The sequence below is a fragment of the Globicephala melas genome, chromosome 2 (genome assembly GCF_963455315.2).
Source record: "Globicephala melas chromosome 2, mGloMel1.2, whole genome shotgun sequence".
Taxonomy (NCBI): Eukaryota; Metazoa; Chordata; class Mammalia; order Artiodactyla; family Delphinidae; genus Globicephala; species Globicephala melas.
In genome coordinates this window covers 16,114,889-16,142,265 of record NC_083315.2, presented here as the reverse complement: position 1 = coordinate 16,142,265, position 27,377 = coordinate 16,114,889, and the positions used below count along the sequence as shown (strand labels likewise).

General features: G+C 35.8%; 1 protein-coding gene across 11 annotated transcripts in view; it reads right to left on the bottom strand.

The window, feature by feature from the left end:
* CCDC7 (coiled-coil domain containing 7) overlaps positions 1–27,377 on the bottom strand; it is a 328,048-nt gene that overhangs the window by 267,355 nt on the left and 33,316 nt on the right. For all 11 annotated transcript variants that reach the window (XM_060293096.1, XM_060293098.2, XM_060293097.2 and 8 more), the window contains exons 9-13: positions 26,771–26,832; positions 25,625–25,681; positions 13,624–13,699; positions 4,210–4,240; positions 2,951–3,040 (exon numbers count right to left, since the gene is read on the bottom strand). In XM_060293096.1, coding sequence (XP_060149079.1) covers positions 2,951–3,040; positions 4,210–4,240; positions 13,624–13,699; positions 25,625–25,681; positions 26,771–26,832 — 316 coding nt within the window. The remainder of the gene's footprint in view (positions 1–2,950; positions 3,041–4,209; positions 4,241–13,623; positions 13,700–25,624; positions 25,682–26,770; positions 26,833–27,377) is intronic.

The following is a 27,377-nucleotide window of genomic DNA, read 5'->3' as shown; positions in this document are numbered from 1 at the left end:
ATGAGAAAATCTACAAACAACAAATGCTAGAGAGGGTATGGAGAAAAGGGAACCCTCTTGCACTGTTGGTGGCAATGCAAACTGATACAGCCACTACGGAGAACAATATGGAGGTTCCTTAAAAAACTAAAAATAAAATTACCATATGATCCAGCAATTCCACTACTGGGCATATACCCTGAGAAAACCATAATTCAAAAACACACTTACACCCCAGTGTTCATTGCAACACTATTTACAATAGCCAGGTCATGGAAGCAACCTAAATGCCCACTGACAGATGAATGGATAAAGAAGATATGGTACATATATACAATGGAATATTACTCAGCCATAAAAAGGAACGAAATTGGGTCATTTGTAGTGAGGTGGATGGACCTAGAGACTGTCATACAGAGTGAACTAAGTCAAAAAGGGAAAAACAAATATCGTATATTAATGCATGTATGTGGAATCTAGAAGAATGGTACAGATGACTCTGTTTGCAAGACAGAAATAGAGACACAGATGTAGAGAACAAACGTATGGACACCAAGGGCAGAAAGCGGGGGGGGTGGGGTGGTGGTGGTGGTGGTGGGATGAACTGGGAGATTGGGATTGACATATATAGACTAATATGCATAAAATAACTAATAAGAACCTGCTGTATTTAAAAAAATAAAGTAAAATTCAAAAAAGAAAAAATAAGGAGTCAGCAAAGTATAGGCCAAATCTGCCCTGCTGCCTGTTTTGTAAATAATATTTTATTGTAACACAGCCATGGTCATTCAGTTATGTATTTTCTGTGGCTATTTTCATATCACAGCAGCAGACTTGAGTAGTTGCAACATAGACCCTATGCTCTACAAAACCTAAAATACTTGGCCTTTACATTAAACTTTTCTGACACCTGAAATAAGTAAATGGCTAAGATATTAATTAGGGAAACATTACCAAGTACAGTGGACACCAGCTATTTGTGCCCAGTATCCTTTTTTCATTCTGTTAAGAAACAGCACCAGATTTAGAAGTGTTCTTCAACTCCCTCATCTCAAACTGTCTTGGTGACATCTGACCCCAGGCAAGACCAGTAAGATACAATCATCTAAAAATTGACATTGTAGAAGGGAAGTAGTAGAGCTTAGTAATTCCAGAACCCGTATCCAAAGGGATGGGAAGAAAACAGTCATAAACTCCCTCTCTAAAATTTCCCTGAAAGGACGGAAGTAGTGGCTATCCATGAATTTCTGTTATTTTAACTCTAAGAGTTGTCCTGGTTCTCTCACCAAACATGTTGTTCAATTTTCCCTCAATTCTTTGAGTTACCCTACTAGCCATCCAATACATTTCTTGCTTTAAATACTGTCAGTTTCTCCTGCTTACAAAAAGTAAAATAAAACCCTTAACTGACACACATTAACATCTGGCAGACATGGTTCTTGATTACTAAAGTTGGTTGCCTATGAAAATAAAATTATTAAGAGATAATATCAGTTAGTAAAGAAAGCTCACTCTGGAAGAAAATTGATATAGTTGTTATTAGAAATCCTGACTTTAACATAATTCTGTTAGCCATTATTCTCTTCCTACCATCCCCTTCTCTGAAAACAGGCTATCTCTCAGATCTCTTGGTCACCACCTTTGTGTGGATATAATATTGCTACTGTATATGCAGTAATGCTCCTTCCACATTTCTCATTCACACTTCCATACTTCTTTAGGTTTTCACATACAAAATCTAAAGAAACAGTATAAGAAAGTAACACCAGAAACTGCTGCAACATTTTCAAGTCATGTACAAAGCTCCAAAGATTTTGAATGTGGATCTAACAGTACATGATTAAGTGTTGAATCCTTACACTTGGCCAGACTATTCAATCATTTACTATGACAATTTACTGCTTTATTTTAATTTTTTTTATTTTTATTCCCACTGGGACCTATACCTAGATGAAGCTATTCCTAATTCAACTTATGTGACAGCCTTGGTCTTACATTTGACACTTATGTAGGATCACTGCTTCTCTAACTGATTAAGTAGCAAATCTGGTACTACTTCTGCTTCCTCCTCTACTAAGGAGGAAATACCAAGTTACCAACATTAGTAGATTCAAGAGTATTTTCTTCATTCTATGTTAATTTTGTGTCAAAACATACATCTTATATTTTTACATAGTTAAAAATTTGCTTCTAATCCACCATTTGACTTCATTGTGTATAGTTTGAAATTTATAAGCTATATAAAAACGGCAGAGGAGGAGGGGAAAAAAAGGAAACAAATTCTATCCTTGGTATTTCTATTCACTCTATGTAGTAAGAGTGAACTGGGACACACACATTACACAGTTGCAAAGAATACAATAAAATGCATTTAAAATATATTTGTAAACCTAATTTATTGATATTTTAATAAAGTTAAATATTTGGCTTAGACATACCTTTCAGAATGTTTCAATTTTATGTCTGCTTTTCATAGCATCCTTTCAGTTTTGATAGCTAATATGGTAATTTAGGACTTCCCTGGTGGCACAGTGGTTAAGAATCTGCCTGCCAATGCAGGGGACACGGATTCGAGCCCTGGTCCGGGAAGATCCCACATGCCACAGAGCAACTAAGCCCGTGTGCCACAACTACTGAGCCCGCGCTCTAGAGCCTACAAGCCACAACTACTGAGCCTGCGTGCCACAACTATTGAAGCCCACATACCTAGAGCCCGTGCTCTGCAACAAGAGAAGCCACCACAATGAGAAGCCTGCACACCACAACTAATAGTCCCCACTCGCTGGAACTAGAGAAAGCCTGCGTGCAGTAACAAAGACCCAATGCAGCCAAAAATAAATATAAAATAAATAAATTTTTTAAAATATATGGTAATTTAGAATATAGCATTATCTTATTTTTTTAAAGCACAGCTGCTACCAATTAGTAATATTGGTATGTATGCCATTTTCAGACACTAAAATTAACTAACCTCTGTACTCTTCAACTTTTGTAGTTCATTTTCCAGCATCAGTTTCTCCTCTGACAACACTTGGAGGTCACTTTGAATCTGTGTGTTTTTCTAAAAGAAATATTATAACTTCATTAATAATGAAAAGCAAACATATCAATATAGAGAGGTTATTTGGGCACTTAATTATTAAAGTAAGAAAGTCTTCATTAACTCATAAAAATAATGAACCATTGGTATTAATCTGCATAGTGAAGTTATAATTGGTGTTGAAAGAGGCAAAGGAACTATCAGTGATAGTGGAATTTCAAAAGACTGTGGGAGGGGCTTCCCTGGTGGCGCAGTGGTTGGGAGTCCACCTGCCGATACAGGGGAGGTGGGTTCATGCCCCGGTCCGGGAGGATCCTGCATGCCGCGGAGCGGCTGGGTCCGTGGGCAATGGCCGCTGGGCCTGCGCGTCCGGAGCCTGTGCTCCACAACGGGAGAGGCCACGGCGTTGAGAGGCCCGCATACCGCAAAAAAAAAAAAGACTGTGGGAATGGAATATTACTCAGCCATAAAAAGAAACAAAATTGAGTTACTTGTAGTGAGGTGGATGGACCTAGAGTCTCATACAGAGTGAAGTAAGTCAGAAAGAGAAAAACAAATAAATACCGTATGCTAACACATATATATGGTATCTAAAAAAAAAAAAGAAAAAAATGCTTCTGAAGAACCTAGGGGCAGGACAGGAATAAAGATGTAAACATAGAGAATGGACTTGAGGACACGGGGAGGGGGAAGGGTAAGCAGGGACAAAGCGAGAGAGTGGCATGGACATATATACACTACCAAATGTAAAACAGATAGCTAGTGGGAAGCAGCCGCATAGCTGAGGGAAATCAGCTCGGTGCTTTGTGACCACCTAGAGGGGTGGGATAGGGAGGGTGGGAGGGAGACGCAAGAGAGAGGGGATATGGGGATATATGTATACATATAGCTGATTCACTTTGTTATAAAGCAGAAACTAACACACCATTGTAAAGCAATTATACTCCAATAAAGATGTTAAAAAAAGAAAAAGACTGTGGGATGTTATAGTTCAGTATTTTAGAAATGAAGTGTTTCTGAGTGACAATTAAATCTAATAAAATCAAAAGAATAGACAAAGCTTTCCAGCTCACATATGCATAAAAATCTCTTGAATAAACTGACTCTCTTGACATATCCTGACAATTTCTAGACTGTATTAACAACATCAAGGACAAAGTGCAATTTCAAACTGAAAGCACTATACTTACAGCCTCTAACAAAACTTGCTCACTCATAGCTCTGAAAAACAAACCAAAAATATCTATAATGTATTATAATTTTAAATTTATATTTTTATGTAATATGCTTATATATTTTCTTTGTAAAAACCTTAATATAAATAAGGTTAGAGTAAACTTTGACTAGCATTCCAAAAATTCAATGCTTTTCCTAGAGATACTGTTAGCTTGCTGTGTCTCTTCCCAGAACTTGTTCCATGGATTTATATAACACTTCACATACCCTTTCAATTCTATACTTTTTGTTAGTGGGCTGGATGTCTGTTTTGTTTTCTTTTTCACATAAATGATATTGTATATGATGTTCTCAACTTTTCCACTTAACACAATTTCTGAGATGTATTTATATCAGTAAACATAGATTTCTCTCACTCCCTTTAAATACAACTTCTTATTCCATAGCAGGGTTTGGCAAACTTCTTCTGTAAAGAGTCAGATGGTAACTATTTTAGACTTTACAGGCCAGGTGATCTCTGTCACTACTACCCAACTCTGCAAAAGCAGCTACAGATGATGGGTAAATGAATGGGTATGGCTACGTTCTAACAAAACTTTATTTACAAAAATAAGCTGCAGGCTAGATTTGACTCATGGACTGCAGTTTGCTGACAACTGTTCCATAGTATGGATAAACTATATTTTTTTGACTGAGTTTTTATTCATTATAATCAGAATTTTTTAAAGCTTAAGATATGATTAACATATAATAAAATTCATTCATTTAAAATATACAATTCAATGGCTTTTAATATATTCACTAAGTTGAGTAACTATTACCCCTATCTAATTTTAGCACATTTTAATTACCCCGGAAAGAAATGCTGTAGCCATTAGCACTCACTCTCCATTTCTCCCAGAACTGCCTAAGCCCTGGCAGCCATCAGTCTATTTTCTGTCTCCACAGATTTGTCTATTCTGAATATTTCATACAAACAGAATTGCACAGTATGTGGTCTTTTGAGACTGTATTCTCACAACTAGCATAGTGTTTGTATCATGTATCAGTACTTTGTTCCTTTTTATTGCCAAATAATATTACATTGTATGAATATGCTCATTTTATTTATTCATTCATCAGTTTATGGACATTTGGGTTGTTTCCACTTTTGGGCTATTATGAATAATGCTACTATGAACATACATGTACAAGTTTTTGTGTGGACCTATGTTTTCATTTCTCTTAGGTATAAACATAGGAAAAGAATTTCTGGGTCATATGTTAACTAAATATTTAACATTTTGAGCAACTGACAAACTGTGTTCCATAGCAGATGTACCACTTACATGATGTACCAGCAATGTATGAGGGTACCAATTTCTCTACATCCTTTCCAACAATTGTTATTGTCTGTCATTTTTATTATAGCCATCCTAGTGGCTGTGAAGTGGTATATCATTGTAGTTTTGATTCCCTAATGACTAATGATGTTGAGTATCTTTTCATGTGCTTATTGACCATCTGTATATCTTGTGTGGCAAAACGTCTATTCGGATTATTTGCCCATTGTTAAACATGGTTATTTATCCTTTTTATTACTGAGGTGTAAGAGTTCTTATGTATATTCTGGGTGCAAGTCCCACATCAGATACATGATTTATGAATAGTTTTCACATTCTATGAGTTGTCTTCTCACATTCTTAATTGTATTAAGAACCTGCAGCACAAGTTTTTAATTTTTATGTTGAGTTTATCTATTTTTTTTTTCTGTTGTTGGTTGTGCTTTTGATATCTTATTTAAGAAACCATTGACTGGGACTTTCCTGGTGGTCCAGTGGTTAAGAGTCTGCGCTTCCAATGCAGGGGTCCTGGGTTCCATCCCTAGTTGGGGAACTAAGATCCCATGTGCAATGCAGTATGGCCAAAAAAATTTTAAAAAGAAAGAAACCATTGACTAACTCTAAGTCAAAAATATTTACTCCTGTGTTTCTTTAAGAGGTTTATAGTTTTAGCTCTTAAATTTAGGTCTTTGGTAATTTTGAGTTAATTTTAGTGCATGGCACAAAGAAAGGATCCAACTTAATTCTTTTGCATATGGATATCCAGTTCTCCAAGCACAGTTATTAAAAAAACTATTCTTTCCTCACTGAATTATCCTGGCCTCCATGTTGATAATCAGTTAACTATAAATAAATGTAATGGTTTATTTCTGGACATCATTTCCATTCATTCTATTCCATTGATCTACATAGGTCTATCCTCATGCCAGTACGACATTGTCTTAATTACTACAGGTGTATTTAGTTTTAAAATCACTAAAGTATGAGTCCTCCAACATTGTTCTTCTTAAGATTTGACTATTCTGGGTTCCTTGTATTTCCACATGAATTTTAAAAGCAACTTGCCAATTCATGCAAAAACAAAGTTGGGATCTTGATAGAGATTGCATTAAATCTGTAGATCAATTTGGGAAATATTGCCGTTTTAAGATTAGTTAAGTCTAACAGTCCATGAAAATGGGATGCCTACCTGTTTGAGTATTCTTTAAAGTACTTTCAGTGTTTTGTAGTTTTCGGTGCACAAGTCTAGCACTTCTTTTGTTAAATTTATTCTCATTCTCTTTGGTGCTTTTGTAAATGGAATTGTTTTATTTCATTTTTGGAATGTTCCTTGCTAGTGTATTACTTTCCTATGCTATGACAAAGTGTCACAATCTGCGTGACTGGTGACTTAAAACAACAAGAATTTATTCGCTCACAGTTCTGGAGACTATAAATCTAAAACTAAGGTGTTGGTACAGCCATGCTCCCTCTGAAACCTCTAGGGGAGAATCCTTCTTTGCCTCTTCCAACTTCTAGTACTCCCAGCATAACTCCAATCTCTGCCTCCATGACTGTCTTCCCTCTGTGTGTATTTGCCTTCTACAATATTATTATAAGGATACCAGTCATATTGGATTAAGGGCCCATCCCCCTCCACTATGACCTCATCTTCACTAATTACATCTACAATGACCCTATAGCCAATTAAGTTCATTCTGAGGTACTAGAAGTTAGAGCTTCAACATATATTTGGTGGGGGGGGGCACAATTCAACCCATAACAACTAGTGTATTAAAATATAATTGATTTTTATTTATGAAGCTTGTATATTGCAACCTTGTTAATTTACTTCTAATAGTTCTAATAGATCCCTTAGAATTGTCAATAGATAAGGTCATGACATCTGCAAAAAGAGGTAGTTTTCATTTCCTTTTCTTCTCTAAATGCCCTAGATAGAACCTCTACTACAATGGTCGACAGAAGTGGTAAGAATGTCCTATTTTGTCCCTGATCTTAGAGAGAATATATTAAGTTTTTTCACCATTAAGTTTTTTCTTTAATATATTAGAGAGAATATATTATGATGTTAGTTATAGGTATTTGTAGATAGTCTTTATCAGATTAAGAAAGTTCCCTTCTATGCCTAGTTTGTGGAGTATTTTTTATCATAAAAGGCTATTGGATTTTGTCAAATGCTTTTACTTTGTCTAGTAAGCTAATCACGTGATTTTTTCTCCTTTATTCAATCAATATCATGTATTACATTTATTGATATCTGCATTTTATTTATTTTTTTATAAATTTATTTTTGGCTGCGCTGGGTCTTTGTTGCTGCGTGCGGACCTTCTCTAGTTGCAGTGAGTGGGGGCTACTCTTCATTGTGGTGCACAGGCTTCTCACTGCAGTGGCTTCTCTTGTTGCAGAGTGCAGGCGCGCGGGCTTCAGTAGTTGTGGCTCATGGGCTCTAGAGCACAGGCTCAGTAGTTGTGGTGCGTGGGCTTAGCTGCTCCACGGCATGTGGGATCTTCCCGGACCAGGGCTCGAACCCGTGTCTCCTGTGTTGGCAGGCTGATTCTTAACCACTGTGCCACCAGAGAAGCACAATATTTGCATTTTGAACCAACTTTGCATTCCTGGGATAAACCCCACCTGCTTGTGGTATATAACCTTTTTTATATGTTATTGGATTCGATTTGCTAGCATTTTGTTGAGTATTTTTGTGTTCATATTCATAATATATTGGTCTGCAGTTTTCTTGTGACACTGTGGTCTGACTTTGGTATCAGAGTAATACTAGACTCATAGCATGAGTTGAGAAGTATTAACTCCTCTTCTACTTTTTGAAAGAGTTTGTAAAACAGTGATATTAATTCTTCTTTAAATATCTGATAGAATTCATCAGTGAAGCCATCTGAGAATTTCTTGTTGGGAAATATTTTAATTAGTAATTGAATCTTTTTACTTGTTTCAGTTATACTCAGATTTTCCAGTTCTTGAATCAGTATAGTCTGTCTTTCTAGAAATTTGTCCATGTCATGTAAGTTGTCTAATTTGTGGTCACACAGTTGCTCATAGAATTCCCTTACAATCCTTTTACCACAGATGATTGAGCCATACTCCTGCTAACAAAAAATGTAATTCTTTCTAGATTTTTGCTATTATCACAGTGATATGATAAATTTCTTTTTACATATGCCTCCTTGAGAATAGTCCTTTCTCTAGGGTAGATTAAAAGAATAAGGCAACCGTTTTGTTGCTATTGTTAAATAAACTATGCTAAATTGTTCTTGAAAGTGGGCAATTTCTATGGTACTAGCAATTTAAGAGTATTTATTACACTACATCTCTGTCAAGACTTGTATTAGAAAACTTCTACTTTTTGTTAAACTGATGGGGGAAAAAATGTATTGTTGCTGCTTTGCTTTCTATTTCCCTGATTACATATCAGATTGAGCATCTCCTAAAATGTTTATTGGCCATTTTTTGTCTCTTCCTTAAATATCTATATCTATATATATATATATGTACTTTGCCTATTATTTGAAGGTTGTTTGCCTTTTTGTGGAATTATATATTCTTATTATCACTCTTTTCTTCTATATGCACACATATTTTCTCCCATCCACTGCTTATCTTTTAACTTTGATTCATTTCTGAAGATACTTTTAATTTCAATAGTCAAATGCCTTCCCTATATTTATGATTCTGTTTTCTGACATTTATGTCTGTAATAAACATTAAATTTAATTTTTTGCATGGAGTGAAGACTCTGTCATTATCTTCTAACCAAATGGATGCCTTTTGCCTTGCCAGTGCCCTAACTGGTCACTGAAATTCATTCAAGACTTTGAATTTGCCACCTTGGAATTATGATAATTCCACCTTTGACATAACATACCTACCTGTGATACATGTACCTGGGCTAAAGACAGTTTGAAAGGCAAGACAGCTTATTATCCTTCCTTCTGACTCTTCCGCCTCTTTAGAAAACACATCATGATAGATTTCTTAATAGGCCTGCTGTCCCCTCAGGACTACACATGATTCTGGTGATGGGCAATATTGTCACCGATGTTGACAACTTCATTCCCAAGATTAGTCACCAGATCTAAATACTCTCTTCACCAAAGAGGTACTATGCCTTGGAAAAAATACCCTGCAATCCAATCTCTACTTGTAATCCCAATATGGCCCATAATTGAAGAAAGAACTTTTCAAGGTCCTCTGAGTCTATGATTACTTGTCCATTTCCCACTATCCACAGACCAAACGGCTAGACAATGCATTGACCAGATCCTGAAAAAAAGGTATATCAGCTTTCCCCAAGGACTAGCATGATTGCCCTAACTTGTTACTGTATAATTCATCCATAATAACGAAATACAATCCTTTTTTCTAAATGTTATCCTGTATTATGGTTTTCATCCCACCACATCTGCTTACCACTAAGCATCTCATAGGTAGACCCCACTCCTTTTTCTGGGAACCCCCTGACCCCTCCCCTCTGAATTAGTATAATTCCTAAGAAAGCTTACATGACCATAAGCCTTCGATTAGAGCTGACTGGTCCAGAAATAGGCACCTGCCTCTGGCTGCACTGACAATTTTCTCACCAAGGACTTTTAGACTTGGGAAATTCATATATTATCCCTCAGAGTAACTAAAACTGAAAGATTAGATTTAGGAATTGTCAGCAATCAGGGCCTCCCACCCATAGGCAAAAAGTTAAAAAAGAAAATAGAAGGAAGAAAGAGATCTGCAATAGGAGAAAATGAAGCTCTTGTACAGAGGGGGAAAAAGTGTCTTGATAGTGTTCAAGTTCTGGTTTATACTTGTTTCTGAAATTGAGCCATATTGCTGTTGTCTTCTTAATAAAATTCATCTTTCGCTCAGACCAATTTGAGTTGGGATTTTGTCCCAAGCACTCAGCCACATGACAGAAGTTCAATAAACACAAGATACTCTTAAAATGTTAGTGTAGTTTTAAGCTTCAATGACTTCAGAAGTATAAATGCTACAAACTTACCCCAAAAATAAACATTTGAAAGTTTAATTATTTCCATTCTTTAACACATTTAGTTTTGTGAATTTTAAATAAATTAATTTTTTTCAGTCTCTCTGACTGAATATGGAAAATGCTGACCCAAACAGAATTTAACCAAAAAAAATTTACTATTCAAAAATTTTTAAATAAGTACAAAAGAAATGTACATAATCAAATTTCCAAATGGTGTCTTTTGAACAGTTGTATCATTATAGTCTCCAAATTATTAATTCTTAAAACTGCACTAAGACTTTTGCCACAGCCTGTTAAAGGATATAACTGTAACAGGCTGTTAAATGGAGGCATCAACTAAGACTCTAAGCCCACTGCTTGTATCATGAGGAATATTATATTCCAATAAAGATGTGGAAAAAAATGCAAAAAAAAAAAAAAAAACTAAGAAGAAAGAAAAAAAAGAGGGACTTCCCTGGTGGTGCAGTGGTTAAGAATCCGCTTGCCAATGCTCAAACACAGGTTTGAGCCCTGGTCCAGGAAGATCCCACATGCCACAGAGCAACTAACCCCGTGCACCACAACTACTGAGCCTGCGCTCTAGAGCCCACGAGCCATAACTGCTGAGCCCACGTGCCACAACTACTGAAGCCCACGTGCCTAGAGCCCGTGCTCCACAACAAGAGAAGCCACCGCAATGAGAAGCCTGTGCACTGCAAAGAAGAGTAGCCCCCGCTCGCTGCAATTAGAGAAAGCCCGCGCACAGCAACAAAGACCCAATGCAGCCAAAAATAAATAAATAAATTTATTAAAAAAAAAAAAAGAGGAAGAAATGAGGCAGGTGACCATTACCACTGAAGAAAACAGTAGGCAGCCAAGGAAGGGAGAGTGCTAAAACCTTTCACCCACATGGATAATATAAAAGGGTCAGGAAAGAAGATTTAGAAAGAGTACTTCTAAATATTCTTTACAGAGAGCTGTCTGGTGCCTTGAGACCTACTCAAATACTTAAGGGAGAGGTGGATATGATGGCCATTATTAGAGAGAGGCACCTTAAGGAGAATACTCAGAAAACTGGTTTATGTTATTTGAATTTATGCAGAAGGAAGGCAGTGACAGTCAAATAAGACCTTTCTTTTATACCTTACCTTTCTTCCCAAAAACATGGAGAATAGAAAATACAAATAGTTAGTGAGAAAGGAGGTAAGAAAAGAGAAAAGCCAACCACATCCCCCGGTAGGCTCTAGGGAAAGGGGAGAGAATCCTAACTTTGAATGAAAATGAAAATATTGACTAATATCTGACAGGGGATTTTAATTTCCAATTCAGGACAGTGCTTATAATTATATTTAAATTAATTACCTAAGAGTGATCAGAACACTCATGGTACTGCCCTAGTCTTTTCTAGGAGCAGAGGGAAAACTAGCCCCAGTAAGCAAATATAAATGAATATAAGGAGTCTGAAAAAAGTTCCTTTGTGATTTTATTCTACACGACATGCTTTTCAATATAACAATTGTGAAACTGATATAGCCACCTGTAAGAACTGTAGGTCATCCACAATGACTTTCAAGATGCTTCTCGACAAGCAAGCAATGTACTGAGCATATTCTGACCAGACAATTATACAAAGCTTATTCTGTGTATAAGACAATTCAAGTTGAGAATCCTCACCTTTATAGTAATCCATTCAGCTAATCCTTCCCACTGCTTTCTTTTACGCCCAGGAATTTTAAAACCAGTTATAACTAGTACCCATAGTCTAATATGAGGAGCTAGAATAAATAGTAGTAATACATATGACTGCTTTAATACCCTGTTCCAATAGAAAGAATATTCATGGAAATCAGCCTCCTACTTTAAGAATGCCCCTAGAACATGCTAAAAGCTTTCATCACAAATTTGTGGAAGTTTTTACCCTACCCTTCTGATAGGGAGGACTCTAATGAGATAGAAGAGGGAAAAAGTAAAATAAGGCCTAACTTGATTACATACCAAGTACCTGACCACCAATTAATGTAAGCCGTTAAGTTCTTTAGTTCCATTTTCAACAGCTGCCCAGGATATCCTTTTCTTTACATTTTATGTTATATTCTTCTATTAAATCTTGATCCTTGGACTTGATAATTAAAAAATCTGATCATGTAAACTTTCTCAATTTTTCAATGCTAATCTAAAAAAAGTTCTTTGAAAATGCTGTGATGTGAGCTTGTCTGAATATGTTTTACTTTAATTTAAAACATTTATTTTAAAAAGAATTTTATGAGTTTACAAAGAACTATAAGTGAAACATCTATATGCAAACTACATTTTGTATGATTATCATATTTTTTACTGTTTTAAAACTGTAAAATACACATAAAATTTACCATATTAACTGTTTTTAAGTGTTCAGTTCAGTAGTGATAATTATATTCATATTGTTGTACAATCAATCTCCAGAACTCTTTTCATCTTGTAAAACGGAAACTCTATACACATTAAAAATAACTCCACATTCCTGATTCTTCCCAGACCCTGGCAACTACCATTCTACTTTCTGTCTCTATGAATTTGACCACTCTAAATGCCTCATATAAGTGAAATCATACAATTTTGTCTTTTTATGACTGGCTTATAATTAATCAGCATTAATATCCTCAAGATGCATCCATGTTGTACCATATGTCAGAATTTCTTTCCTTTTTAAGACTGAATACTATTCCATTGTATGTATATAACACATTTTCTTTATCCATTCATCCATCATTGGACACTTGGGCTGCTTCTACCTCTTTGCTACTATGAATAATGCTACAGTCAACATGGCTGTACAAATATCTCTTCAAGACCCTGATTTCAGTTTTGGGAGGTATATTCCCAGGAATGGAATTGCTGGATTTCCATTCCATGATCCAAAAAATGGATCATATTTTTTGAGGAACTAACATACTATTTTCTGTTGTGGTTATACAATTTCAAATTCTTTATGATTATAATTTTAACTTTTAAAATTATATATATCATAAAAATTAACAACACTAAATTTTTTATTAGTGGTTTTATTTTCTTTTCTATGTTTCCAATTTATCTGAAATAAATATGCACTTTATTTATAATGATGAAAAGGAGTTATTTTAAAAGCTTACCTCTTTAATTTATTTGCCTGATTTTCAAATATTTTCAACATGGTATGCAATCGATTAGTCATTGTAGAAGTTTCTACTGTTTAAAAAAAAAAACAAACATTTAAAGGTATTATAAATGGCAGAAGTTATACCTGTATGCTGATACAACTCACTGCTATATGTGAGAACTAGATAAAGAGGAGGCAACAGAAATGTGCAACATATATAAAGGGGACCAAATAAATCAAGTATATCAAGAAACCAAGTAAACCAGAGGCCTTGCTTTGGGAGGGTCAGTACTCCCTAAATAGTCAAAGAGTATACTGGGAGAAGTCAGCTTTAGAAGAAAGAATCAAATTCAGAATTGCTTACAGGCAAGAGAGAGTAATTAAAAATGCTTGCATAGAAAGTAATATGGCACAATAAACAATATTTTAAAATTAATCTCATAATAGTATAGGACATAATTTTAAATTATGCCTTGTATACAGTAAAGGGTTACAAAGAACATTAACTATTATTCTTGTCACAATTTGAAATTACAGTTCGCAGGAGGGAGAAAAGGCCCTGCTATGGACGGAATATTTGTGTTCCCCCTAATTCGTATGTTAAAACCCTAATCTCCAATATGATGATATTTAGAGATGGGGGTCTTTGAGACCCCCATCATGAGAATGGAGCCACATAAGACACAAGAGAGCTCGCTTGCTCTCTCCCTGCTCTCTCTCCATTATTTGAGGACACAGCAAGAAGACAGCCATCTGCAATACAGGAATAAGGCTCTCACCAGAACGTGACTATGCTAGAACCCTGATTTGAACTTCTCAGCCTCCAGAACTGTGAGAAATAAATTTCTGTCGTTTAATGCACTCAGTCTATGGCAATTTGTTATGCAGGCCCCTAAAACAGGCTCATCTCTACGATTCTACTAGTTTAGGAATTACAACTCAGTAACATAGAATGTATAGATGGGAACATTACACTTCCATTGCCAAATGCAACAGCTTGGGTCCAACTGCTTCTTCCTCAAGTTCTCATTATGAATAACTTTAAAACAGAAGAAAAGAGATCAGAGAACCCATGTCTTATTGAACTGTTCTAGTTAAGGCCCTTTCCTGAGCAGAGTGCCTCTGGTTAACAAAGTGGCTTATATAGTCATTCTGAAGAAGCCAAAATGGTAAAGGGAGATCCAGTTGTTTGCTATGTATTGTGGAGGGAGGAGGACCTCTTTTCTCTATTATAATAAAGCTTCAGTATTTTATTAGTAAGTAAAAAATATTAATAATGCATGCATATTATTTATCAATGGACAGGTTTTTCCTCTTGGGAAAATATATGAGACAGTCAGCACCTAGAATGCATGTTATATAGAATGATTATAAAAATGGGATAAAATGTACATATAGTGTTTTTATCTTGTTTTATCATTTTAAATATCAAGGAAAATGTTTCTAAGCATTTTATATGAAATTATCTTATTCTTTCTAAAAGCTACACAGCACTCCATTGCTATGAATGTACTGTAATTCATTCAGCCAGTCCTAAAAATGCACGTTGTTACTATGTTTTTACTCTTACAAATATGTTAACAGTAGTACTGTTTATGGAAATAGAAATATAGAAATCATCTATATGAACATCAACAGAAGAACAGTAAATAAATTATGGCATAACCATAAAATGGAATACTATATGGCCATTAAGCCTCTTATACATTCATGCATTAATTTGCATTTCCCTGATACTAGTTAGGTCAAGCATCATTTCATATATTTTGGACATTTTTATTTCTTCTTCCGTAACATGCCTGTTCATATGTTTGTCCATTTTTCTCCTGAGTTGTCTGCCTTTTTACTACTCATTTGTAGGGGCCAATTAATACTAGCATACAGTGTGTAATACAGTTAACAGTCTACTATTAATTATATACTTACTGATATTTTCTAATGTACAGAATTTTTATACTTAACCAAATCTATTGATTTTTTTGTTCTATAGTTTCTAGGCTTTGCTTCATTCTTTAAAAGTCCCAATATAAATAAATTCTCTTAATATTCATTTGTATTTTATAATCATGAGCTATATTATACGTACCAAAACATAAATAAAAATATATTTATAGTTTAATGAATAATTACAAAGCAAACATCCACACAACCACCACTCAAGGTCAACAATTAGGCACCTGGGATTGCCAATATCCTAGAAGCTCTCTATGTGGCCCACCCCATTCATAACCCTTTCCCTCACCCTACAGGTGCCTACTATCCTTTTTTTCTCATCTTTGTATCTTTTCTACCCTTGTTAGTATCCTTAATGAACAGAGTTAAGTTTTCCTGGCTTTTAACTTATCATAAATGAAAATACTCTACATATTTAGGACTTCATTCAGTCAATAATATGTTTGTAAGATGAATGATGTTATCAGCAGCTAGATTTCAAACATATTCATTATGATATGCTTTTCCAATGTATGAATAGACCACAACTTATTTATCCATTCTACTCGTCACAGATATTTGAGATCTCCAATTTGGGGACTATTACAAACAAAACTGGTATGAAAACAGTCCAGGAGTTTAAGGACATGACATCACTAAGACAGCAGAGTAGGAGACCCTAGCCTCTGTCCCCCAACAAAGATCAACAATTGACAGTTTAACAGATTAACAATCAACAGTTCCCAGTGAGCTGCTCCACTGAGGAGCCCAGCAGCTTTTACGGCTGAAGAAACCAATGGCCAGCACAGCCACTGCAGACCCCCGCAGAACACACCAGCTTTCACCCCACAGCTGCTGCCAGCTGCCTGAGTCCCTCCCTACTCCCCTGCCCCAACCACCACCATCACTGCAGCCCAGGAACCATGCCAGCAGCCAGCCCAAGCCTCCGTGGCTGAGTGAGTGTGAGACACCAGCCTAAACCTCTGTGGCTCATGTAGACCATCACGTGCTTACACAGGGCTAAGCCGCTCCAGCTGTACACCTGCATGCTCCCAGCCCAGCTTGTCACCAATCACCACTGCCCTATGCATACCCATCAGAAGACTGTGCAGCCACAGGAGAGCACACCAACAGCCAGATCCCCATAGCTGCTTGTGGGCCCAGATCAGGCCCTGTCTTCTGTCACCGACCTGCACCACTGTAGTCACTTGCAGCTAGCCCCTCCAACAGTGCACCTGCACACCCGTGGCCTATCACCAGCCTCCACTGCTGTATGCCTGTAGTGAGACCCAAAAGCCACAGTGGTGCACACTGACTACCAGGACTCCTGAGCTGCCCGTGTGCCCATAGTTGACTCCAGCCCTTGCTGCCTGTCCTGGCCCCCGCCACAATGTGTGTGTTTGCACCTGGCCACTGCCGCTACACAGGCACTTGCGGCTGGCCCTCACAACTGAGCGTGTGCATACCACCAGCTCTGGCCACTCCCACTGCCTGCCCTGGTTCCTTGCTGCTGTACCTGCAGACAATGCTGAGGACCCCAACAGCCTGTGAAGCCTCTGAAGACCCCCAAGACACATACCAAGGACCACACGGTTGTCAGTGCTATGGACTACAATGGACTGAGCAAGTGCGTCACAATCCCCCCAACCAATCCCACCACATGTCCCCACACCTGGCACCCACAGCACTACATGTGGGGTGATGGCGTACTTGGGCACTCCCCCACCTGTGGTTGGAAATCCTTCCTTACTGAAGTCACTCCATAGAGTCAGGAAGAGATGACTGCTTCTTCAAATGTGCAGGTGCCTACGCAAGGACACAGGGATCACAACAAATCCGGGAGACATGACTCCAACAAAGGAATACATTAAGCCTCCAGTAACTGGTCCCAAAGAAATGAAGATACAGGAAGCGCCCAACAAAGAATTCAAAATAATTGTTCTGAATATGCTCAGAGAGCTAGGAGATCACAAAAAAACAATTTAATGATATTAGGAAAATAATACAAGAACAACTGAGAAGTTCAACAAAGAGATAGAAAACATAAAAAAGAATCAAACAACTTTTCAAGCTGAAGAATAGAATGAAATATATATATATTTTAAAAAGTGAAACTACTTCATACTAAAAAGCTTCTGCACAGAAAAGGAAACCATCAACAAATTGACAAGGCAGCCTTCCGAATGGGAGAAAATATCTGTAAACCATATATCTGATAAGGGGTTAATATCCAAACTACATAAAGAACTCATAAAACTCCATAGCAAAAAAATAATAATCTGATTAAAAAATGAGCAGAGAACTTGAATAGACATTTTTCCAAAGAAAGCATACAAATAGCCAACAGGTACGTGAAAAGGTACTCAGCTACACAGATCATCAGAGAAATGCAAATGAAAACCCAATGAGATATCACCTCATACCTGTTAGAACGGCTATTATCTAACAGACAAGAGATAACAAATGGTGATGAGGATGTGGAGAAGGGGGAACCGTGATGCACCACTGGTGGGGATGTGAACTGGTACTGCCACTATGGAAAACAGTATGGAGGTTCCTTGAAAAATTAAAAATAAAACTACTATATGATCCAGCAATCTCACTTCTGGGTATGTATCCAAAGAAGATGAAATCACTATCTCAAAGCAACATCTGCTCTCCTGTGTCCATTGCAGCATTTTTTTGGCCACACTGCATGGCTTGTGGGATCCTAGTTTCTCAACCAGGGATTGAACCCAGGCCATGAGTCCTAACCACTGGACCACCAAGGAACTCTGACTGCAGCATTATTTATAATAGCAAAGACATGGAAACAACCCAAATGTCCACAGACAAGTGAATGGATAAATACACACACACACACACACACACACACACACACACATACACACACACACACGGTGGAATATTATTCAGCCATTAAAGAGGAAGTCTTGCCATTTGCAACAACATGGATGGACCTTGAGGGAATTATGCTTAGTTAAATAAGTCAGACAGAGAAAGACAAATACTGTATAATTTCCTTATATGTAGACTCTAAAAACACTGAAATGACAGAAACAGAGCATAATGGTGATTGCCAGTAGCTGTGGGGTGGAGAAAATTGGGAAATATTGGTCAAAGAGTACTTTCAGTTATAAGATGATTAAGTTCCAGGGACCTAAGGTCACAGCATGGTGACTACAGTTAATACTGTATTGTATACTTGAAAGCTGCTATGGGAGCAGAGCTTTAATATTCTCTCCATAACAATGCCAACAACAAAATGGTAATTATGTTAGATAAAGGGTATGTAAAAAACCTTATTTTGGTAAGCACTTCACAATATATATGTGTATCAAATTGTTATGATAAACACCTTAAACTTGTACAATGTTGTATGTGAATAATATCTCAGTAAAGCTGTTAAAAAGAAAAAGAGTTTCAAGGTATGCACATCCACAACTTAATTAGATAAAGAAAAGCTATTTTTCAAAGTGATTGTGCCGATGTATACCTCACTCACAGTTACATATCCTTGTCAACACTTACTGTTGTCAGACTTTTTTTTTCTGGCCACACCACACAGCCTGAGGGATCTTAGTTCCCTGACCAGGGATTGAACCTGTGGCCTCAGCAGTGAAAGCATGCAGTCCTACCCACTGGACCATCAGGGAATTCCCATTCTGGTACTGATTTTTAATTTAATTGTTTTGGGGTCTGAAGGCAGACATTATATGATTTCTATTTTTTAATTTGTTAAGGTGTATTTTATAGCCTGGAATATGATCTATTTTGGTGTATGTACCATGTGAGCTTGAGAATAATGTATATTCTGTTCTTGTTGCATGAAGTAGTCTATAGAGGTCTATTTTATCCAGCTGAATGATGGTGTTGTTGAGTTCACTAAGTCCTTACCAATTTTCTGCCTGCTGCATCTGTCTACTTCTGATAGAATGGTGTTGAAGTCTCCAGTTATAATAGTGGGTTCATATATATCTCCTTGCAGTCGATCAGTTTTTGCCTCACTTATTTTGATACTCTGTTGTTAGGCACATACACATTGAAGGCTACTGTGTCTTGTTGCAGAACTGACTCATTTAGCATTAAACACCCCTATTTATTCTTAATAAATTTTTTTTGCTCCAAAGTCTGCTCTGTTCAAATTAATATAGGTACTCCTGCTTTCTTTTGGTAAATGTTGCCATTATCTTTATTACTATTTATTATTAACTTTATATTTAAAGTTGCAGACAATATATAGTTAGGTCCCAGGAAAAAAAAAATCAGTACCAGAAAGACAACATGAAAATATTTTGGAGATTAGGTAACATACTACTAAATAGCGCACATGACAAAGAAGTCTCAGAGAAACTAAAATACATTTTGAACTAAATTAAAATGAAAATGTAACATCAAATTTTGTGAAATGCAGTAAAAGGGAAATTTATAGTATTTAATGAATACATCACAACAGAAGGAAGATCTTAAATCAATAATCTAAGCTTCTGCCTTCGGAAACTAGGAAAAAAAGACCAAATTAAATCTGAAGTAAGCAGAAGAAAAGAAATAAAAATAAGAGCAGATATCAATGAAAACAGGAAATTACAGAAAATTAATTAAACCAAAAGCTGATTCTTTGAAAAAAATCAAGAAAATGAGTAAGCTAACTAAGAAAAAAGAGATATGACACAAATTACTAACATCAGAAATGAAAGAGGGGACATCACAACAGATCCCATGGACATCAAAAAATAATAAAAAAGATTATGAAAAACTTATGCCAACAAATTTGATAATTTAGATGAAAGGGACCAATTCCTTGAAAGACACAATTTACCAAAACTCACACAAGGAGAAAAAGATATTCTTAATAGAATATATATCTTATATAAACTGGATCAATAATTTGATATCCTTACAAAACAGAAAGCACCAGGATCAGATAACTGCACTGGCAAATTCTACCAAACCTATAGGAAAAACTATACCAGTTATCTACAATCTATTTCAGATGACAGAAGCAGAAAAACATTTCCTAACTCATTTTATGAGGCCAGTATTACTCTAATACTAAAACAAGACAAAGACATTACCAAACAAGGATAACCACGCACCAATATCTCTCATGAACACAGATGCAAAAACCCCAACAAAATATTAGCAAATTTAATCTGACAAGGTATGGGACAAATTATACACCACAACCAAGTGAAATTTATCCCAACTATACAAGGCTGGGTCAATATTTGAAAATCAGCTAATATACCTATCATATCAATAGTCCATATGATCATTTCAAAAGATACAGAAAAAGCATATGACAAAATCTAATACCCATTCATGAAACTCTTTGCAAACTAGAAACAGAATAAAACATCCTCAACTTGATAAAGAAAATCAAACAAAATACCTACAGCTAACACCATACTTTTTTAACATTTTTATTTTATATTGGAGTATAGTTGATTTACAATGTTGCGTTAGTTTCAGGTATACAGCAAAGTGATTTAGTTATACATATACCTATTATTTTTCAGATTTTTTTCCATAAAGGTTATTACAGAGTATTGAGTAGAGTTCACTGTGCTGTACACTAGGTCCTTGTTGATTATATTATATATAGTAGTGTATATATATTAATCCCAACCTCCTAATTTATCCCTCCCCCCACCTTTTCTCTTTGGTAACCATAAGTTTGTTTTCTAAGTCTGTGACCTACAGCTAACACCATACTTAATGGTAAGATACTAAATGCTTTCCCCCTAGATCAGGAATAAGACAAGGATGTTCCTTCTCACCACTCCTACTCAACATCATGCTAGAAGTCCTAGCTAATGCAATAATACAAGAAAAGAAAAGAAAAAGTATAAAGTTTGAGAAGGAAGAAGTAAAGTTGTCTTTTTTCACAGATGGCATGACTGCCTGTATAAAAACGGTGATTCCCAAAGAATCACCAAAAATCTGCAATGAGTAAGTGATTACAGAAAGATTACAGCATACAAGAGTAATATACAGAAGTAAATTGCAATTCCTTTCTTATATACCAACAATAAACAAGTAGAATTTGAAATTATAAACACACCATTTACATTAGTACCAAAAAACTCAATACTTAGGCATTAATCTAAATAAATATGTACAGGATATATATTAAGAAAAAAACTATCTCATGAAAAAAATCAAAGAAGATACACATAAATGGAGAGATATTCCATATCCATGGATAGGGAGACTCATTACTGTTAAGACATCAGTTCTCATCAATTTGATCTGTAGATTCAATGCAATCCCAATCAAAAACCCAGCAAGCAAAAAAAAAAAGGGAGTGGACTTGCCTGACGGACCGTGGTTAAGACTCCAGGCTTCCACTGCAGGGGGTGCAGGTTCGATCCCTGGTTGGGGAACTAAGATCCCCTATGCCACATAGCATGGAAAAACAAAAACAACAACAACAACAAAAACCCAGCAAGTGATTTTGAGTGTATCAACGAATTGATTCTAAACTTTAAATGAAAAGGCAACAGATCCAAAGAATAGAATACAATACTGAAGAACAAAGTTGGAGGAGTGACACTATCCAACTTCAAAAACTTACTATAAAGTTACAGTAATCAGGGGCTTCCCTGGTGGCGCAGTGGTTGAGAATCTGCCTGCTAATGCAGGGGACACGGGTTCGAGCCCTGGTCTGGGAGGATCCCACATGCCGCGGAGCAACTAGGCCCGTGAGCCACAACTACTGAGCCTGTGCGTCTGGAGCCTGTGCTCCGCAACAAGAGAGGCCGCGATAGTGAGAGGCCCATGCACTGCGATAAAGAGTGGCCCCCGCTTGCCACAACTAGAGAAAGCCCTCTCACAGAAACAAAGACCCAACAGAGCAAAAATAAATTAATTAATTAAAAAACTCCTACCCCCAACATCTTCAAAAAAAAAAAAAAAAGAAAGAAAACCACATCTTTAAAAATAAAAAAAGTTACAGTAATCAAGACAGTATGGTATTGGCAAAGAACAGAAAAACAGATCAATGGAACATAACAGAGATCCCAGAAATAGGCCCACACAAATACAGTCAACTGATTTTTGGCAAAGAAACAAAGGCCATTCAATGGAGAAAGGTTAGTCTTTTTAACAAATAGTGCTAGAAAAACTGTACATTCACATGCAAGAAAAATTAATTTAGACACAGACTCAATTCAAAATGGATCATAGATTTAAATATAAGAGGCAAAACTATGAAATTTCTAGAAAATAACATAGGAAAAAGTCCAGGTTACATTGGGTTTGAAGATGACTTTTAGGCACAACAACAAAAGCACAATCCACGAAAGAAAAGTTCAACTTCATTAAAATTCAAAACTTCTGCTCTGCAAAAGACACCGTTAAGAGAATGAAAATATAAACCACAGACTGAGAAAAACATCTTTGCAAAACACATATCTGATGAAGAACTTGTGTCAAAGATATACAAAAAACTTTTAAAACTCAACAATAAGGAAGCAAATGATCCCCCCATTTAAAAATAGGTAAAAGATCTGAACAAATACCTCACCAAAGATATACAGATGGCAAATAAACATATGAGAGGATGCTCAACATTATATATCATTAGGGAATCACAAATTAAAACAATGAGATAAAATTTAATTTAAAAAATGATATAACACTATGCACCTTTTAGAATGTCTTAAATCCAAAATTCTGACATCAAATGCTGACAAAGATGTAGAGCACCTGAAATTCTCATGCTCGTTTCTAGTAAAAATGCAAAATGATACAGTCCCTGTGAAGGACAGCTTGGCAATTACTTACAAAACTAAACATACTTTTACTATATGATCTAGCAATTGTACTCCTTAGTATCTACCCAAATGAACTGAAAAACTTCTGTCTGTAGAAACACCTTTGTTTATAGTAGCTTTATTCATAATTGCAAAAACTTCGAAGCAACATAGATGTCTTTCAACAGATGAATAGATAAACTATGGTACATCCATATAACAGATTACTATTCAACAATAAAAATAAATGAGCTATAAAAGCATAAAAAGACATGGAGAGACATTAAATGCGTATTGCTAAGTAAAAGAAAGACTGCATAATTTCAAATATATGATATTCTCGAAAAGGCAATATTCTAGAGACAACAAAAAGATTAGTGGTTACCAGGGATTCAGTGGATGGAGGGAGAGATGAATAGGGAGAACATGGGATTTTCAGGGCAGTGAAACTATTCTGTATGATACTGTAATGGTGAATACATGACATTATGCATTTGTCACAATCCATAGAACTGTATGACACAAAGATTGAACCCAATGTAAACTATGGACTTTAGTTAATAATAATGTATAAATACTGGTTTATCAGTTTTAACCAATGTACCACGCTAATGCAAAATTTAATAACAGAGGAAATTTTGTGTGAGGAGTGGGGTGGAAAATGGGTATGTGGAAACTCTGTACGTTCTGCTCAATTTTTCTATAAACCTAAAACTTCTCTAAAACAAGAGTTCATTAATTATGAAATGAAGCAACATCAAGATTAAATGATAGTACAAAAAACAGAATGAAATTCAAAGGTAGCTTTTGTCTTATTGATTAGGCTATGGAATCTAATAGAATTTAGGGAATGAGAAGGGAAGAACAGAATAAATTTCACTGGAGAAGATGAAAAAGGGTACTTTTAAGAGAAAAAGAGTATACAAGTGAACAGGCAGTACTGAGAAAGAGTAGACATATACCAGTGGAGCCCAGGGACTGAGACAGCTGCCATGGGAAAAGAAACTGAGGAATTTGCAAAAGGGTTTTCTCCACATTGTACAATGTAACCCTGTCCTCTGCTTCCCTTAAAAAATATGAGTAAAATTTCTACTATTATACTTTATTATTTTAGAACTTGGTTTTGTCATTGGACAATGTGTTCCACTGGCCTACAAGTGGGCACAGAGACTTCTGTTTTTGTCCATGATGGCTCATCAGGGACCAGAGTTACCTTTTCACTTTAAACCAATTAAAAACTGGACAAAATATATAAAACAGCAATATTCAGACACTGGAAAACAGAAGGTGCAATGCAGTAATTCCTCACAGAAGGAAAACAAAGGATGGCTCTATGATGACCCCAGCTTACTGCCTGGAGTTTCCAGGCCACAGCATAAGGAAGGGAAACCCAGACAAAGTTTACTGGTTTCCATGAGTTCAGAGACAAAGTTTAGAGCCTGGGGAGGCCAAAGCAGCTAGAATTCACAGGGCACAGTATTAGACGGAAGACAGCTGCACAGATTGAGGGAGACAGAGCTGCACACATGTGCAGAGGGTTCCCCTTGATGCAGAGAGAGGCTTTTACTATCTACGCCAAAGCTCTAGACACCTTTCTACCCCACCTAGTCAGGCAGGGCTGCCTCAGATCAGAAGCCTCTATAGGTTTTGGGAGTAATGTAGAATGTATAGCTACCCTTCATTTAAACATGGCAACGTTAGGGTTTAAAGCTGAATTTGAAAGAGGGAAGGATTTCCATCAACTTTTTTCAACCAAATCTTATTTTCTACTTCTAAAAATATATTCCACAGTATACATTATATGATTGTTTCAAAATTCTCTCCAGTATTAAGACATAAGCAAGGCAGTTTCTCCTTTCTGTTGACAAGTAGTCAGAAGTTTGAATTCTAGAAGTTTGAGTTCTAGCAGCTCTTTATATTCACGAACTGATAGGTACTCAGCTGCAGTCAAACCACCAGTATATATGAGATAATCTATAATTCATAGTAACAAGACGTGCAAATGACCTCTTAAATTTATCACTGCTCCACCTCAAAGGCCTACCACCTCTGAAACATTTTTGTAGCATATTCTCATCACAATAAAAAATCCTCCATTCCTAGTAATAACATGTTACTCTTTAAAAATGAGTCTGTTTTTGGTAGCAAGTAGCTAACTAGGAATTTCAGTATTTGCTTGATCGCCAGCTCAACTGTATGGCTCCAAACTCCAGGGAATTTATGTTGTAACTTCATAATTATTACTTTAAATTATAGAAAATTATAGAAATTAATACACTCAACAGAAGTTATTAATACAAAGATGCTTAATGAGTGGAAACTTACGTGGCTCAGTCGCAGAAACACCTGTAATTTCTTCAGTTGAGTGTGTTTTTATGAATTCTGAAATAACAGGGAATTTGTCATGAGTTTCAATATGAATTATATTTATTAACTGAGTTTAAATTTTATAGTTTTTATTTTAATAACTCATTCAAGAGAACAAAAATTTTAAGAAAAACAACTGAGCTGTCTACAACTGTAGACCTTCCCAATCAGGCAACAAAGTGTAACATCTAAAAAAATGTGTGTAACAACTGAGTGATATGAACTCATCATTTTCTCAACAAAACTTGTTTTTCCTCTTATATTCTCCTAGCTAATGTTACCATCATCTAATCTCACTTCCTTTCATATCCAATCACCATGTTTTGCCAATTTTATCCAGTAAATATTTCTCAAATATTCCCCTTTTCCTCTCTTTATTTGTGCTCTAATATAGGCACTTATCACACATTTAAGGTACAGCAGTAACTTCCATCTCCTACTCTCAATCTCCAAATCTAGCTTCTTAATGTGGCCAGAATAATCTCTCTAAAGTAAAATTCAACATGTCACTTCCCTAGAAATAATCTTCAATGATTCCCTATTATATATGGGGGAAAAAAGAAAGTATTCCTAAAGCATTTAATCCCTCTGCCTAGGCTCTTTCTTATCTTACCCCTACCTATTACTTCACACTTTATAACCATTCCAGTGGTATTTCCCTATTTATACTGTTTCTCATGCTATACCCTCTTCTTAGAGTACCAAATATCTCCCATCTTCACTTGACAAAGTCCTATTCATCCTTCAAGGTTGCATAAAACCTAAATAACTCCCTCAGGTTGAACAAGCTGGCTTTCTATGGACTCACTGCAAATTACACATACCTTTATCATGCATTACACTATATTAAAATGATACATAATGTGCTTGTATCCTTACTATGTTGTGGATTTTGAGGGTAATAACCAAGTGTTATTCATTTTATACACTCCCAGTATCTGGAACATAATAAGAACTTTTATTGAAAATATCAACTGCTATTGAATATCTTTGAATTTATCATTGTATAATTTTTATGGCTATAAATTTTTAAACTTTAAGTCTCAAAATGTTGGTGCATTTAGGAAACCCTATAAAGGCTGGACTTGTATAAAATATTATCACCTTCAATTTTCTGCAGTACAGTTTCATAAGTTTGCACTTCTTCTGGTGGAATTTCACTATCCCTGTTAAGATTTCAATAAATAAAACATACTTATTTATTATCAAAGATTAAGCATTTAAATTACACTTAAGAACTAGAATATATGCTCTCTAGACATATGCAGTTTGTAAAATAAAATTTAACATGTTCTTTAACCTTTATTCACAGACATTAAGGTAAATTATCTAGTAGCAAGAAAACAAGTAAAAAAGTCAAACTATGTAATTCTATGAATTCTGTGTATTCCATGAACATAATTAGGTATACCAACAACAACATAAACAAAAATAATAAAACTGTATTTGGTAGAACCATGAGATTTCTTTTTACCAATATATTATTAATGGTGTAATCAATTGTTAAGAGCACAAGTTTTAGAGTCAAATTGCTTGGCTCAAAACCTGCTGTAAATTACCCACTTACTAAATATGTGGCCTTGGGTAAGTCACTTAACCTGAGCCTCAGTTTCTTCATCTATCAAAATTGGGGTATTAGAGTACTTATTTCATAAAGTATTATAGTTGTAAGGACCAAAGAACACATGTAAAGTTACTAGGAAAATACATA